The sequence below is a fragment of the Pan troglodytes genome, chromosome 20 (genome assembly GCF_028858775.2).
Source record: "Pan troglodytes isolate AG18354 chromosome 20, NHGRI_mPanTro3-v2.0_pri, whole genome shotgun sequence".
Taxonomy (NCBI): domain Eukaryota; kingdom Metazoa; phylum Chordata; class Mammalia; order Primates; family Hominidae; genus Pan; species Pan troglodytes.
The window spans coordinates 59,308,407-59,326,271 of record NC_072418.2 but is presented as its reverse complement, the minus strand read 5'-3'; the positions used below and the strand labels follow the sequence as shown (position 1 = coordinate 59,326,271).

At 40.7% G+C, this 17,865-nt stretch overlaps 1 protein-coding gene across 10 annotated transcripts; it reads right to left on the bottom strand.

The window, feature by feature from the left end:
* Window positions 1–61: 61 nt before the first annotated feature.
* LOC469022 (zinc finger protein 420-like) lies at window positions 62–11,775 on the bottom strand. 10 transcript variants are annotated; one of them, XM_009436434.4, is made up of 7 exons: window positions 11,448–11,545; window positions 10,972–11,042; window positions 10,563–10,621; window positions 6,614–6,740; window positions 6,277–6,369; window positions 5,143–5,214; window positions 62–3,032 (listed from the first exon to the last, which is right to left on the bottom strand). In XM_009436434.4, the coding sequence occupies exons 3-7, from the start codon at window positions 10,590–10,592 to the stop codon at window positions 1,933–1,935; spliced, it is 1,422 nt and encodes a 473-aa protein (XP_009434709.2). In that variant the 5' UTR covers window positions 10,593–10,621; window positions 10,972–11,042; window positions 11,448–11,545; the 3' UTR covers window positions 62–1,932.
* Between the last annotated feature and the right edge of the window lie 6,090 nt (window positions 11,776–17,865).

Genomic DNA, 17,865 nt, shown 5'->3' with positions numbered 1-17,865 from the left:
GTACAAAATGCTATTTTGATGTACAAGTAGCAAACAACTGGAAAGGTAAAAGACAAACCAATTTACATATTGTGAAAATGTCTGTTAATAAACAAGAAAATACATTCAAGATCTCTATACAGAAAACTACAGGTATTTCTGAGAAAAATTAAAGGAGACAAATAGAACTTATGCTAAGGTTACAGACTGGAAGTCACTGCTGTTAAGTGTCAATTCTCTTCAAGTTTGTCTACAGACTTCATGCAATCTCAATTCTAATACTGACAGGCTTTTTGGTAGGAACTGACAAGGTGACTCTGAACATTTATTAGAAAATGCAAATAAGCTAGAGTAGTGAGGCCAATTTTATTTTATTTTTTAATCCAGAAAAGCATCACCAGGTTTTTTTTTTTTTTTTTTTTTTTTAAGAGACAGGGTCTCATTCTGTCAACCTGGCTGGACTGCAATGGTGTGATCACAACTCACTGCAGCCTTGAACTCCTGGACTCAAGCAATCCTCCCACCTCAGCCTCCTGAGCAGTTAGGACTACAGATGGGTGCCACCATGCCCAGCTAATTTCTAAATTTTTTTGTAGAGATAAGGTCTTGCTATATTTCCCAGGCTGGTCTTGATCTTCTGCGCTTAAGTGATCCTCCTGTCTGGGGCTCCTAAAGTGCTGGGATTATAGGCATGAGCCACCATGCCCAGCCTAGAGAAATTTGTTAAAATAACAAAACTGGAAGACTTACTCCTAAATTTCAAGACTTCCTCTAAAGCTATAATTAAGACAATGTGGAACTACTGAGAAGACAAATAGATTGATGAAACAGATCATTTCAGAAGTATACTCATGATAAATAATTGATTTTTGCAAAAGGTGCCAATAACAACGTAAGGGCGAAAATGAAAGACATCTCCCAAAACTGGTGTCACTATGGGTCAATAATATGGGGGAAAATATAATTCAACCTTTACCTCCTCCATTATCCATAATAAAAACATGAAATAGATCTAACAGTAAAAGGTAAAAATACAATATAGCTATAGAAAACATGTAAGAAATTCTATGTAAGCTCAGCATAGAATAAATAATTCTTCTTAGAACATAAAAAGCAGAACTAGGTCAGGCACAGTGGCTCATGTCTGTAGTCCCAGCACTTTGGGAGGCTGAGGGCAGATGGACTGCTTGAGCTCAGGAGGTCAAGACAAGCCTGGACAACATGGCGAAACCTAGTCTCTACAAAAAATATAGAAATTAGGTGTGGTGGCACATGCCTGTAGTCCCAGCTACTTGAGAGGCTGAGGTGGGAGGATCACTTGAGCCCGGGAGGCAGAGACTGCAGTGAGCCATGATTGTGCCACTGCACTCCAGCCTGGGTGACAGAGTAAGACCCTGTCTGAAAAATAAATAAAAGCATAACTATTAAAAAATGTGATTAATTGGATGTGATCAAACTTAAAGCTTTTATCACCGTTATGTAAATGAAAAGGTAGATTACAGAATAGAAAATATTTCCAAAATCTAGTGAACTCTCATAACTGCACACGAAGAAAAACCTCTAATTTTTTTTTTAAATTATACTTTTAAGTTTTAGGGTACCATGTGCACAACGTGCAGGTTTGTTACATATGTATACATGTGCCATGTTGGTGTGCTGCACCCATTAACTTGTCATTTACATTAGGGGGAGGGGGGAGGGGGGAGGGATAGCATTAGGAGATATACCTAGTGATAAACCTCTAATTTAAAAAATAATCTGCAAGACTTCAACACACACTTCACAAAAAATATATATCAACAGTCAAGGGAAGGCATTTTTAAGTTAAATTAAAAGTGCAATGAAATATCATTCCATACAAACTAAGAGAGCATATTTTAAAAGACTCAGAGTACAAAGTACTGGTGATGATACAGAATAATCAGAATTAACATTTTGAGTTTTGGTTATTTGCTAACATTTTCCATTACACATTCTACAGTGTCGAGTAAGGTGAGAGCTGCATCTAAAGGACTTCCCGCATTGACTGCACTGAAAGGGTTTTTTACCAGTATGAATTCTATTATGTTGACAAAGTGTGGAGGAAGTATTAAAGGCCTTCCCACAGGCATGGCATTTATAGGGTTTCTCGCCACTGTGTGTTCTCTTATGAGTAACAAGGGAAGAGTGCGCACTGAAGGCTTTTCCACATTCCTTGCATTTATACGGTTTTTCTCCACTGTGTGTTCTCTTATGAGTAACAAGAGAAGAATGGGCGCTGAAGGACTTTCCACATTCCTTGCATTCATAGGGTTTTTCACCAGTATGAATTCTCCTGTGCAGAGTGAACTGCATGACACGACAAAAGGTCTTTTTGCAGTCCTTACATTGATATGGTTTTTCTCCAGTGTGAATTCTCCAATGTTCAATCAGGGAAGATAGGCGCACAAAAGATTTCTTACACTTACTACACTCATAGGGTTTTTCTCCAGAATGAGTTTTCTGATGTCTAATGAGCTGGGCACTTTGAGCGAAGGCTCTTCCACACTCCTTACATTCATACAGCTTTTCTCCACTATGAATTTGCTGGTGATCTATAAGAGCTGAGAAACGGCTGAAGGCCTTTCCACATTCACTGCATTCATGGAACTTTTCTCTTGTATGTGTAGTCTGATGCTGTGTGAGATGAGTCATCTGGCTGAAGGTTTTCCTACATTCCTTACATTTGTAAGGTTTCTCACCAGTGTGAATTCTCTCATGCTGGGTCAGGTGTGCCCTCTGGTTGAAGGTTTTAATACATTCGTTACATTTATAGGGTCTCTCTCCCGTGTGGATTCTTTGATGCTGAATGAGAGTTGATTGACGAGTGAAGTATTTCCCACAATCTAAACACTGATTGCATTTCTTTCGTGTATGATTTCTCTTCTGGAGAGTAAGCTGCGTATTGTGGCAGTATACATTTCCACATTCCTTACATACGTTTCTTGTACATTTTATCACTGTGTCAAACTGCGATAATACTTCATTAATAGCCCTCTTTGCAGATAACTCCTTAATCTCTGCACCTGGCACATCTGAAAGGGGAAAAAAAATCAATGAACAGAAGCAAATTAAACTAATGTAATATACCTATCTTTTATCTTTTCAATCCCACTTTAGGCACCTACTCAAGAAACTAAGATACCAGTTTTTAAGGTTATATTGATAAGAATGCTTATTGAAATAGGCTTTATATTGGAAACAAACTAGGGGTCCCTCATCATTAACCATGGTATATCTCTATCTGTAGTACTACTTAGCTACTAAAAAAAGAGTGAACTTCAGCTGTTTTCTGAGCTGCAGGATAATATATTAAGTGAAAAGGACAAGATGCAGTGTGCTAAGTTATACCACAAGTTTCAAAACACAAAAAGGTAAATGATAGTTTCTGTAATGTATATGTATGCATTAACCAGAGGAATTAATGTGTCCAGACAGAAGGCATCTCCAATTATTTTACTGCAGAAACAATTTGACATAATATAGAAACAATAAAATCAATCATATAATCAGGGGCAGATAGGGTATGAATTCTCACTGATATAGACATTTTGAGATTAAAGAGATCGCTAAGCAAACAGGAAAAATAAGAGGGTCAAGTGAAGGCAGCAAGGAAACAGATTTAGAGCTTAAGAAAACATGTACTATGGGGAATTGCAGGGGCCAAAATGGCATTACAGGAAGACTAATCAACAGGATCAAAAATTAAAGAAAGGCAATAGGACTTGCTACAAAGACGAACATAATACCCTTCTAACCTGTAGTTGTTTTTACTGTTTAGGAGCTAAAGGGCAGAGGGGCAGAGATGCTGGCTGTGCTTGCTGTAAAAGAACAGAACAGAACCTTGGTCAATTATGGAAAATGACTGAGTCTGGCCTGTTTTTCATGCACTAAACATGTGGGAATCCCACTGTTTTTTCCAGATTATACTGTGTATGTAGACAGTGGAGAGGGCTAACCTCATTAAGGGTGCAAGAGGGGCTGGTTTTACAGGGGGCCTCTACTACAAAGGCCTAATGGTTTTGAAAATGAACTCAAATAAAAGATTATTACCAAATGTGACGATTCAAGCTCATTATTCTACATCCTTTTCACCATAGAAATATCCACTTTAGCAAGAACCATAAATTAATCAGATATAAACTACCTTTCAACGTTGTCTTATCCTAACGTCTTCGTCTTACTTTGGTTACCTTTTCTTCATGAATAGTGAGGCCCTGGAATTCTAACACAGGATGTTTCCTGTTTCTCCTGCTACCAATCAATCAGTCCTTCTCTGCTATCTATAGGCAATTCATTTCTTCCATTCCTAAGGGTCCATCACCACAAAACATATAAAAAACACATTCATCTCCAATTCTGAATTACTATTGAGATCCAGCTACATATTTGTAACTCACAGTTCAAGACATACCTTAATTCCAACAATTCCTTAAATAAATATATCACAAATGTACTTCATTTCCTCACTTTCTATAACTTTAAATATCACCCAGTTTTGAAACTAAAACTTTACTAACTCCCACACATCAAAATAACCCATTTTAATTAGTTTCTACTAGTTAATTAGTTTCTACTTTGCACAAGGTTTGTGGAAGCAAGTCTTAATCCCCTCACTCAAATGTAAACTCACTGCAAGTTTCTATACTTTTAAACAAACTCAGAAAAGAACACAGCAGGCTTTGAGACTGTTCTCCTTAGAAAGGTGTGCTTACAACGTTGGCCCCTGACTGACCTCTAAGGAACTTGGATTTCAGGAGGGTTTCTACCATTCCCGGAACTGGTACAAGTGGCTTACTGTGCCTAAACTATTTGTGCAGATGATGTGGTTTATGCGGAACACCTACTTTCCTTCTGAGATTCTGGATTTTTAGCATATACTCGGCAGAGGGTACCTTTATGGCTTCCCTAAGTAAATTCCTTGGCACTAAGTCTAATGTTGTCTAGCTGCTATTATCTCACACATACCACACAAGTTGCTGCTAGAGGAATTAAGTACCTCCTGTGTGACTCCACTGGGAGAGGAATCTCGGAAGCACATTCCTGATTTCCTCCAGACTTTGCCTTATGAGCTTACCTTTGCTGATTTTGTTTTATATCTTTTGCTAAAATAAATCTTAGCCATTGTGTAGTAAATAATTTAACCTTTTCCAAAGAGAGTTCTAGTCTTTGCCTTTGGCTCCTGGGAGATGGTCATCTCTGACACCTTGAAATATCCTGCAAGATAAAAGTGTCTCTATTTACCTATGGGCGTTGGACCACACCAGATAATCAAACTATGTGATTTATGTGGGGCTTTGGGTCACATGATATTAGGGTGACCTTCAGAGGAGCTAGAGATTGAGGTGAGACATTAGCAGTCAGCCATGTCTACATGATGGTGCCCTAATAAGGAGTCTGGATAACAAGGGTCAGATAGGCTTCCTTGGTTGGCCACACACTGTGCATACTGCCACACATCATTGTTGGGAGGAGTTAACACTGTCCATGACTCCACTGTGGGGGCATAAATGGAAGTCCTCCGAGACTCTGCCCCATGTCTTTTTCCTCGGCTGATTTTTAATGTGTATCCTTTCATGGCAATAAACTCTAACCATGAGTGTAACAGCTTTCAGTGAGTTCTGTGAATCCTTCTAGTGAATTATCAAACCTGAGGGTCATCTTGGGGACCTTTGGATTTGCAATTCGTGTCAGAATTCAGGGTGGTCTTGGAGACCCCCATACTTTGCAGCTGGCATCAGAATGATGGTGTTCTTCTGGACTATTCACTAACTTTGCAGGCATGAATACAATGATATGATGACTCCTGTGACGACTCCTAGTAAGTCCTTGAACCTGGGGGTGGTCTTGGGGACTCTCAACAGTTGACTAGTTTTAAAAATGGAATTAATGTTAATGAATAAATGACCAATGAATACACCCATTCAAACAATCAGACCACTATATAAGTCATCTTACAGTAAAGAAAACAATATCAAAGAGTCAAATAAAAAAAAAGTCATGAGAAACAGGATCCTGAATTTAAAAGGAAGCTTACCATAGACAAAGAGGAAAGACACACCTGTAATTTCTGAGCCCACAGGCATTTATAAAAGCAGATATAAATGGTGGGTGATCAGTACCCTTTTAGGAACTCAAACTCAAGGAGCCTCAATTTCTACATACGTATGGAACATTGGAAGAGAGCATCTTTCACATCTTAAAGGTGCTTTGCCCTCTAGACCTGGTATGCCTTTCATATACATGGCTTACCCCCGCTAGTTGGTTCTTCATACTCACCTGGCAATGGGCCTCTTATCTCTTCTTTTGCCATTATCCAAGGCAGTTTCCTTTTCTCCAACAGTGAAATCACAGATTTAGAAATGGAAAGTCCTGTGAATAGAAAGAGTTGGCTATGCTCTGGTTACTCAGGTATTGTGACAGATCACTGTAATCGAAACACAAGCCATTATAAAAACAAAAAAATTAGAACATCTGGCAGATAGGATAAAGAAAGCTGCTCACTCCAATTTCCACATCTCATGTAAATTCTGAATCTCACCAAAGACTCCCAGTATAAAAACAAAAAAAGAAATATTCAAGACCAGTTGCTGAATTAAGGGCTTTAAGCACTTACCCAGCCAGACCAGGTTCTGATAATTCTCTAACATCACAGTTGTGTACAAATCTCTCTGAGCAGGGTTCAGGAATCCCCACTCTTCCTTGGAGAAGTCAATGGCCACATCTTGGAATGTCACTGATCCCTGAAAATGATAAACACTTCCTTAGAAGAGCCCAAGGAAATAACTGGAAGTTGGGAGGAGCTGATAAGGACTCTGTGTCTTATAAAAGCAGCTTATTTAAGTTACTAAAGAGCAATACTGTGAAATAGTGTTTATTAAAATTTGGGTATAGAAAAATACTTAATAAGGGAAACATTCAAGATGAACAGGGTGATTCAAAAAACACTGAATAATTTAAGAAATGTATTGCTCAGAGATTGTGTATCCACGTATTCAAAACCAATTTGTAAAGGAACTAGCATAGTTGATTTTATAATCTTACATATTCATAGTATGACCACACATTGACTTTGTTGAAAGCCAGTCATGATCAAGGTCTATGGATCTGTAGTGTATCAGAATAACTTACAAATTACTTTTTTGCTGAAACAAAGTGTAGTCCTCTTTCTTTAAATCTGGATCGGACCTACAATTTGCTTTAATCAACAGAATATGACAGAAGTAACACTAACTAGTTCCAGATGAAAGCTTCAGGAAGGCTTGGCATCTTCTGTTTTGCCCTCATAGGGGCTCATGACACATAAGAAAAGACAATGAGACGTTGCCAATGGAGAGTGAGAGATTCTGAGACTACATCAAGTAAAGCTGAGTAACTCAGCTAGCAGCAAAGAACAGTGGCCCAGATACATGACTCCAGCAATTCTAGCTAAATATAAAATACATGAATGAAGAAGACATCTTGGGGATTCAGGCCCTGGCAGGCATCATAGGATCAGAGATTAATCATTCCCACCCTGTTGAGTTCAGTGTGAATTCCTCACCCATAGAATCATAGGAAATAAAGTAGTCTTTGCTCTAGCAGCTACATTTTAGGGTAGTAGATGTAATGGTCTGAAAACTGCAGCAGATGTGTTATTGTTTCACCTTATTTGCCTCCATCAGGGTGTGCAACAGGAGCAAAGAATAAGGTTTCATCCTCAGCTACTTAGGAAGAAGGTGGGAAGAACTGAGGATGCCCAGCCTATGGTTAGTTTTCCTTTCCAATATCCTGGGACTTCATCAACTCATAATACAACTATGATTCCCAATCACTCCAATCATATACAGCTGCCCTGTGTTGTCCTTTCCAAATACACCCTTGCACCATCTGTAACAACAGTACATAGGTCAAAAGCTATTGAAACTTAATTGTATTAAACATGGGGCAGAGAAGGTTCCTCTTTTCTCACTTGAATGTGGGGTTTAAGAAATCTTAAGGATCTCTGGGTGCAGTGGCTCATGCCTATAATCCCAGTGTTCCTGGACCAAGCTGAGGGTCAGGCTGCTATTTATTGAGGCCCAATAACGAGATGCAGATTAACTGGGGAGGAAGGGAGTTTTTATTTCTGTAGCCGGTTACAGGGAGAAGGCCTGGAAATTACTGCCAGACCAACTCACAATTACAAAGTTTTCCAGAGCTTATCTACCTTCTAAGCTATATGTCTATGTGTAGCTGTGCATTCATCTAAAGACAAGTGATTAACTTCTTTTAATCTATAACCAAGGTCTGAGTCATGAAGACCTTCCTCAGGAGCCTCAGAAAATTTACTTAATCTAAATGGGTGTAGGGTGCTGGAGTGATTACCCTTATCTTGTCTCCTGCTAAACCACGGTGGTTTGGGGATTTCCTTCAGACCGCCAATAAATTTGTTTGTGGAGGCATGGGGGGTTTCTTCAGACCCCCAGTAAAACTTGTTTCATCCTAAATGGGTCCAATAAAGAACTCCTTCATTATTTTGTCATGCTTTAAGGCCCAGGAAAGGCCGAGGCAAAACTGTTGGTGGGCTTTTGTTACATTCCAGCCTCTTTGTAAGGATAGTGGCTTTTAATATTTAACCACTCAGTCAGTACTGAAACAGCTGTTATGGACACCTGCGTTTGGTGAGACATGGCCTGCCACACCAGCACTTTGGGAGGCCAAGGCAGGAGGACTGCTTCAGGCCAGGAGTTCAAGACAAGCCTGGGCAACACAGCAAGACTTCGTCTCTGCAAAAAAATAAAAAAATTAGCCAGGCATGGTGGCACATGCCTATAGTCCCAGCTACTCAGGAGTCTGAGACAGGAGGACTGCTTGAACCTAGGAGGTTGAGGCTGCAGTAAGCCATGATCAATATGATGAATTCATGTCCAATAGGATCAATTTTCACAACGCAATACACCCATCAGCAGATCCCCGATCAAGAAACTGAATATTACCAACACCTCCAAGATTCCCCAAGATTGCTTTAAGACACACCTCTTGCTATCCTGAATTCTGTCACCATAAATGAGGCAGACTACAATATTTTAAATGAATATTTTTTCTTGATATTCTTCAAATGCCAGTATTTTCTTTCTTTTAAGAGACAGCAGTCTTGTTATGTTGCCCAGGCTGGAATGCAGTGGCTATTCACAGGTGTGATCGTGCTGCACTATGGTGCTGAAATGCTGGGCTGAAGTGATCCTCCTGCCTCAGCTTCCCAAGTTGCTGGGACTACAGGTGTGCGCCACTGTGCCCAGATGCCAGTATTTTTTCTACCACTACATCTTCTAAAAGATCACAAAAAGACATATACAGGTTGAATATCCCTAATCTGAAATGCTTCAAAATCCAAAACTTTTTGAGTGTTGATGTAATAGTCAAAAGAAATGCTCATGGAACATTTTGGATTTCAGATTTGGGTTGCGCAACCAGTAGGTATAATGCAAATATTCCAAAACAAAACAAAAAAAAATCCAAAATCTGAAATACTTCTGGTCCCAGGCATTTTGGATAAGGGATACTCAGCCTACACAATAATATTCATAGCAGTTTTACTAATAATAGCCAAAAATCTAGAAACATCCCAAATGTCTATCAACAGGAAAATGAGTAAGTAGACTGTAATATATTAACACAATGGAATACTCAGCAAAACAACAACAAATAATGGACATTAATGAACATTAAAATCATTATGTTGAGTTAATGAAGCCAGACACACACCTACTGACTACTTGACTCCATTTACGTGAAGCCAAGCAAAACAAATCCACTGTCATCAAAACAAGAAATTAGTTTCCTCTGAGGGCCAGGGCAGGGAAAACTACATGAAAAATACTTGCAGAAGTGATGGAAATCTATCTTGATGGTGAAAATATCAACAGAGTTAAGGAAGCATTGGAAGTATGGAAGAAATGGGATAAGAACTGGTGGTTAAAAAAAGCCTTAAGCTCAAATACTTCACATCAAAATACGGAAACAATAAAGTGGTAAAAATGTTTTTTTCTGCATGGTTGTTATATGACAGTTGAAATTTTTTTAACAACTTTTCTTTTAAAATACATAAATATAATTTAACAACTTCATGAATAGCTTGAGTCATCATAACAAACAGAATGTGTAGGGAAAATACTGCCTGTTTCCCTAAAAGGAAGAAAACGTAAGTTTCCCCTTTGAGAAGAAAATCTATTTTTCAAACAAAATGTCTTGGTGACTACATTTAGCGGGCTAAGAATCAAATCTGGTTGTATTTGCACAAAATTTCAGAGACCATGCAAACACCCTGAAGAGAGCCCTTTTTTGGGAAATATAGCCAGCTCATCCATCTTCTCCCTTGCAGCATACTTCTTGTTCCTCATTTACAGAAAGCCAATAGGTATTTTCCGGAATTCCACAGATGAAGCCTGTGACTTTAAGCTGCCCAACGTCAAACTGGAACCTGTGATCCACAACACTCTCTTTCACTAATGTCCTAGTAAATGGCCTGACTTTGTTAACCTGGACTTTCATGCTTAAGATATCAATCACATTCCCATTCCCCAAAATTTCCAAAGGCAGATTACCATTACTGAGTCTGAACCACTCATAAGCATTTTCTATGCTGCGTCCTCTCAGTCTGGAGCTGTAAAGAAATTCAAAGATGACTGAGTATTCACCTCTACTTCAGGAAGACGACAGTCCCCGGATAAAGGCTCTCGTCTTCTCCAGGGAATGTATCTTTGACCCACCACACAGTGCTTAAAAGAAGACTGGTGACAGTGGAGATTCAGATTAATTCATTCAGTGAATAAATGAACACTAAAGTACAGGACATGGACTCTGAGAAGAGAGGTTGCTATAGTCCCATGTGTTGCTGAATGAAAAGACCTGAGCCTTGTCCCGGTGTCAGTCTTTACCACCCAAGTAAGCAAAATTAGATGTGCCCAGGATTTAAAACCTATGATGTTGCAGGAAAAAAACACAAAAACTTACCTGAGACATGGCTAACGCGCACTGCGCTGGAACAGTGTCCTGAATAGTGACCGGGTCCTGGAAATGCAGAGCTAAGGAGAAGGAAGAAAACTTCAAAGACGAGATTCTCGAACCCACTGCCACCCATTTTCAACCATGTTCCTAACAAACTCCAAAAACGACAGATTTCACTGTCAAAAGAAAACACTGTTTAGCGTGCAGCTCTGGTTCCTAAAAATGTAACTGGGCTTTTTTCAATGCCCCAGTCGCCTACTCTGGGATAGAACCATTCACACAAAGAGTAATTTTAATAATGTCCTGTGTACACAAACGCCAACACACTGATCACGCGCGCATTCTTGTCAGGCACCCGCCACCTCCAAACTCAGGCCCGGACGCCAGCTCTGACCTGCACGGATCCCTGGGCCTCTGGCCATTCAGCCGCCCACTCCTCCCCGGAGCGCCTCTGAGACGGACCGTCCCGACGCAACACAAACCTCATAATGGCCCAGGCTCCGCGTGGCGCTGGGAAAATACCGCCCAAGAAAGGAGAAACGGCGACGCTGCCCACCCAGGTCTCCCTGGAGCCCGCCGACCTGAAGCAGCGGCCGCACCGCGTATGCGCCCGGGTGGTTTCGGGGAGTAGGCGAGGACTCGCAGTGCGTATGTGCAGCCCCCACGGCCCCGCTCCCAGTGACCGGAATGCAGAGGCGTACACGGCTAAGAGACAAGCTACCTGGGACACAAAGTACGCGTGCGTATTGACGCCCCGTAGGGCCTCGACGCGGAGCCTGGTGGAGAGGGTTCCGCTGGTGACTGAGTACGTAGGCGTGAGTTCGGCCGTGGGGGCGTGGCTTTGTGCCCGTTGGCGGTGTTGAGAACGCTGCGCCTGCGCAGAGAATCAAGCGGTTGCCTTCTGAGGGCTGAAGCGTCTATCAGTACCAGGTTCAGACTTCGTGGGAGGCTTTAAGAGGTGGGGAAAGGGCCTGTGATAATACATTGGCGTGGACATGTGCGTCTTAAGTTTGGGAAAGTGTTATGAGAGGTGGTTGGGACCACCGAGCGTCTGCTTAGGTGTATCTGATGGCCCCATTCTCCGTGAGGTTAGGCCCATTCTCCGTGAGGTTATGTGATTTGATATGTGACCCTATATGCATCTCTGTGGGTGTTTGGTTGACACTTGAGCTGTAGAGTGTGTCTGCTGTGTGACTTTTTCTTAATTGTTTAATCTTTTTGAGCTTCAGTTGCTCATGTGTGCACGGAACAATATTTCTTAGCTAATAGTGTTGCGAGGATTAAGTGCTCATAAATGTGCCTGGCACAAAATAAGCAATGAATGGAGAAACTGTGCTTCAGTGCATTATTTAGATCATGGGCTTTTAGGTCATTTGATTCTACTTTGTCGTTGTTTTGAGCTATTTACCAGCTCACATTGTGGATCACTGATGGCAGTTCAAATTACTTCTTGTTTACAGAAAAGTAAATTGGAGGAGGCTCAGCTTACTTCCCTCCTCCATCTCCATTTATGAGGAGGCCAGTTTTTGCCTCTTTTGCTGCTGCATATCATTTTAATTTTAATTTTTTTTGTTTTGTTAAGAAACAGCATCTCACTGTATTGCCAACACTGAAGTGCAGTGGCACCATCATAGCTCACTGCAGCCACGACCGCTTGACATCCTGGATTGAATCTATCTTCCTGTGTCAGCCTCCTGATTAGCTGGGACTACAGGTGTGCACCACCATGCCCGGCTAATTTTTTAAGTATAGGTGAGATCTCACTATGTTACCCAGGCTGGTCTCAAACTCCTGGCCTCAAGCGATCCTCCCACATTGACCTCCCAAAGTGCTGCGATTACAGGCATGAGCCACTGCAGCCAGCCACTTTAATATTCTTGATCTATAAATGTGACTTTTTTTCGGCTCGGGGAAGGGTTCTCTTATGAGTTGGTTTTAATACGTCACCAGTTTTTCTCATTAATGAGTTAAGTAAAATCTTCAATCTGTGTATTTTGCCTATTAGAGTGCCTTGTAATTTTTTCCTGATAGCTGAATATGATGTACTTGGTAAAATGAGCCGCATGATAGGTCTTTAGTAACATGGTGATAAGATTTGGTTGTGAGAGGGGAAGTGTTCTATAGTCTGCAAAAATAATATATAAACTTAGGCACATTAAAATTTTAAAGAGTTTAAGCAGATAGCAGTTCATGAATTGGGCATTGCCAGATCACATGCAGCTTAGGGCCTCTCTGAAGAGGCATGAGGGAAGGGCTTTTACAGGCTGAACTCAGAAACAAGGCAAAGAAAATACTTGATTGGTTAGAGTAGAGCCTTATTTGGATCATTCCAGTGGAAAGTCAATAGTAGGAGGTTAATTGGTGGTTTCTGATTGGTTAAGGCCAGTTACACTGAGTTGGGTTTGGGTTTGCTTAGGTTAAGAATTCAGGCTACTGGAGCCACCTCAGCCTAATGGCCTCCCGATTAATGGTTTCAAGAAGTCTTAATGGTAAGGTTTCTTTCTTTTTTTTTTTTTTTGAGACAGAGTCTCGCTGTGTCACCCAGGCTGGAGTGCAATGGCACAATCTCGGCTCACTCCAAGCTCCGCCTCCTGCCCGAGTAGCTGGGACTACAGGCATCCGCCACCACACCCAGCTAGTTTTTTGTATTTTTAGTAGAGACGGGGTTTCACCATGTTAGCCAAGATGGTCTCAATCTCTGACCTCGTGATCCGCCCGCCTCGGCCTCCCAAAGGTTTCAGTCTCTTATCCTGAGCCCAGGGACTATGAATTTCACAAGTCCTTCCGAGTAAAACCCTTTCCCCTTAAGTGAGACAGGGTGGCAAGAGGGGACCAGAATTGTTTATTTTCCTTCTTCCAGGTCATTTGGACACTGATAAAACCCCAAGACGGTAGGCTCTGATAAAATAGTTTCTCTCCAGAGCATTGAACAGAATGCCGTGGTATATTTCAAAATGGCTACTCTTCCTCTTCCCCTGCCAGAACCAGCTGGGGACTTTTCTCAGATCTTCACTGTGAGAACCTGCTAGAGTCCTTGGAGATAAAACTCACGAAAGTGTAAAGATAGCTCTATGGCAAGGTCTTCTTGGAATTTTTAATTCTCAGACTTAACCACATTCAGCTTCCAGCAATTCATCAATTACAGTTCAGGTTTTCCTAACCTTGTTCTGGTTCCTGCAGAGGCACAAAGATTACTGCTTGTGAGTTTCTGCTCTGGTAAGTTATCATTCTCTGTGTCTGCCTGTCTCCAACTTTGGAGGCAGTAGCTTGCCTTGTGACCTCACTTATTTGACAGATCTAAGAAGAATTGCTGAGTTTTCAGTTTGTTCAGCTTTTTATTTGTTGTTAGGATGGAGTGAGGACTTCCAGCTCCTTGCTGGACCAGAAACTGGAAGTCTCAGTAATGTCTTTAAACACGTTCACTTTTGTATCCATATGAGACTCATATTTTAATAGCAGGTAGTGAATTTTAGCTGCTTAAGCCTTTTAACCATGTTGTATAGGGAAACTGCGTGTCTATTGTTGAGGAAATAAAAACAGAAACTTCCTGCCAACCCAGAAAACCTCGCTACAAAGGTAGAAAGGAAAGAAAAGTTTTATTATTGAATAAGCATTACACCAGAATCCAGTATGTACCATAGGCAGTCTGCTAAAGAGATTGCTAAGACAGAAATCTCATCTTTTTTCTATAGCCAAATACAACCCATTATGTACATTTCTCAAGATCAACAATAATTAGTCAAGTCATAGGAATTGGAGGGCCTCCACTACCAACCAGAGGGCCAAACCATGACTTTAAATGAAGTAATACATTCTGATAAGAACAAAGCGTTCTTGTTTATGTGTGACGTGTCTGTTCTGTTTCCAGGAATGGATGTTTTCTTTTAAAAATGGTTTATTGAAGTATCATGTACCTATCTTAAGTGTACAGCATGATGATGTGTATGCCCATGTAACCATCACCTAGAAGGTAAAGAATATTTCCATCACACTGGAAGCTTCCCTTTAGCTCCTTCCCATTCATCACCCCCTTAGAAGAACCACTATTCTGATGTTTATCCCATAGATTCATTTTGCCAGTTCTTGGCCTTCTTAGAATAGTATACAATATGTATTCTTTTGCATCTGGCTTCTCTTAGCATAATGTTAGCAATTCATATGTGTAGGGTATACGTCAACAGTTCTTAGTAGCATTCCATTGCATGAATGTACCAGTTAGTTTATGCATTCACTCATTAATGGACATCCAGCTTGTTTTAAGTTTTTAACTGCTGTGAATAAAGCTGTATGAACATATCTCTCTATGGCCATGTGCACTCCTTTCTCTTGTAATAGAGATAGGGTCATGGGATAGTTGTGTGTTTAATTTTTAAAAAAACTGTCAGTTTTCCAAAGTGGTTGTACCATATAACATGTTCACTACCAATGTATGATAATTCCAGTCATTCCACATCCTTTCCAAGACTTTATATTGTCTTTCTTTAAATTTTAGTCATTCTGATGTGTCTGCAGTAGTATCCTGTTTTCTTAGTGAAGCAAAAGTAATATCAATAGTCTGATTTATTATTGGCCTACAATAGCTGAAAACTATTCTATTTAGTTCTCAACTTTCTTGAGTAATAACATAAGTTCATATGGTAAGCTGTCTCTACATTGCTTGGTTCAAAAAGTCCTGCAGAGGACCACTGAGCTTTAAAAAGTGCTGTCACCCTTCAGGTTCTCTGTCTCCTCAATCTATTCTTTGCCTGACTTAAGGATTTTTTTCCTGCCCAGAAGCTCTCCAGCTGTTCATCCCCTCCTCCATGTTCTAGCTTTACTGGATGGATGGATTACCTGTGATGGGAGGGGTTGCTGCAGAGGTCTCTGAAATGCCTTTGAGACCTTTCTGCCATTGTCTTTGCTATCAGCTCTTGTTTGCATTTTACTTATACAAATTTCTCTATCAAGTGGTTGCTTAGCAGCTCACTTGAATTCTTCTCTTGAAAATAGGCTTTTCTCTTCTACCACATGGCCAGGTTGCAAATTTTCCAAACTACTATGGTCTGCTTCCTCTTTAAATAGAATATAATTTCCAACCTTAGGTCATTTATTTGCTCACACATCTGAACATAGGCTGTTAGACACAGCCATGCCACATCTTGAACACTTTGCTGCTTAGAAATTTCTTCTGCCAAATAACCTAAATCATCACTCTCAAGTTCAAATGTTCACAGAGTCCTAAAGGATGGACACAATTCAACCAAGTTCTTTCCTAAGGCATAACACATGTCACATTTGTTCCAGTTCCCAATAAGTTCCTCATTTCCATCTGACACCTCAGCAGCCAGGACGTCACTGTCCATATTACTATTAGCATTTTGGTCACAACCACTTAACAGTCTCTAAGAAATTCCAAACTTCCTTCATCTTCCTGTCTTCTTCTGAGCCCTCCAAACTCTTCCAATCTTTGCCCATTACCCAGTTTTGAAGTTGCTTCCACATTTTCAGATATCTTTATAGCAATACTCCACTGGCTCTTATGTCCTAGGATGAGAACCACAAGCATGAGAACATGAGGATAAATACACTTTGGGGAAAAAGAAAACAGACAGAGGCAGCAGAGAATGAAGACGAGAAGAAGAGAAAAAGAGAAGTAGGAAGAGGATGAATTCATTTCGCTTATCTGGCAAATGTGTAATCTGAGTGATAGAGGTGAGTGTTTCTAAGAGGATGCTGTTCAGAGACAAATACACTGTTTAAAATCCATTAGATCTGTGTGCTCTTGTCATATCCCTCACCTGAAAACTAGAGAAATATGGGCAGGTAACCACTGAAATATATAAACAGCAAGGAGCATTAAAAATGCAGAGGTACTGAGAGTTACAGGAATGTATAACTTTGGGACATTAATCATTTTAGAAAATGCTTTTATGAAGTAGTAAATTTTTTTCTTTTTTCTTGAGTAGTTGTATTTTAAAATATGTTTGGATTACTAAAAAGTTGTAAAAATGGTACAGGCAGTTCCTGTATACATGTTCTTCAGCGTTGGCTGATGTTACCTTTTTTTTTTTTTTTTTTTGAGGCAGAGTCTCACTCTGTCACCCAGGCTGGAGTGCAGTGGCATGATCTTGGCTCACTGCAAGCTCTGCTTCCCTGGTTCACACCATTCTCCTGCCTCAGCCTCCCAAGTAGCTGAGACTACAGGTGCCTGCCACTATACCTGGCTAATTTTTTTGTATTTTTCAGTAGAGACGGGGTTTTACCGTGTTAGCCAGGATGGTCTTAATCTCCTGACCTTGTGATCTGCCCTCCTGGGCCTCCCAAAGTGCTGGGATTACAGGCGTGAGCCACCGCGTCCGGCCATCTTTTTTATTTTATTTTATTTTATTTATTGAGATGGAGCCTCACTCTGTTGCCTTTTTGTGCAATCTCGGCTCATTGCAACCTCTGCCTCCTGGGTTCAAGTGATTCTTTTGCCTCAGCCTCCCAAGTAGCTGGGATTACAGGCGCATGCCTCCATGCCCGGCTGATTCTTTGTACTTTCAGTAGAGGTGGGGGTCTCGCCATGTTGGCCAAGATGGTCTCAAACCCCTGACCTCAGGTGATCTGCCCACCTTGGCCTCCCAAAATGCTGGAATTACAGGCACAAGCCATAGTGCCCGGCATAATGTTACTTTCATACTTAAGTGTGGTACATCTGTGAACCTTAAAAATTCACATGGGTACAATATTTATTAAAGAAATTACAGACACTCACATTTTCAGTGGGTTTTTAAATTTTTTTTTTTTTTTTTTTTTTGAGACAGAGTCTCACTCTGTCGCCCAGGCTAGAGTGCAGTGGCACAATCTTGGCTCACTGCAAGCTCCGCCTCCCAGGTTCATGCCATTCTTCTGCCTCAGCCTCCCGAGTAGCTGGGACTA

Coding starts and splice junctions, on each gene's coding strand:
- LOC469022 (XM_016934129.4), bottom strand. CDS start 11,387: ATGGCCAGAGGCCCAGGGATCCGTGCAG. Junction 11,043..11,359: donor AGGCCCAGGGATCCGTGCAG/GTCAGAGCTGGC, acceptor CCTTCTCCTTAG/CTCTGCATTTCCAGGACCCG. Junction 6,370..6,613: donor TCAGAACCTGGTCTGGCTGG/GTAAGTGCTTAA, acceptor TTCTATTCACAG/GACTTTCCATTTCTAAATCT.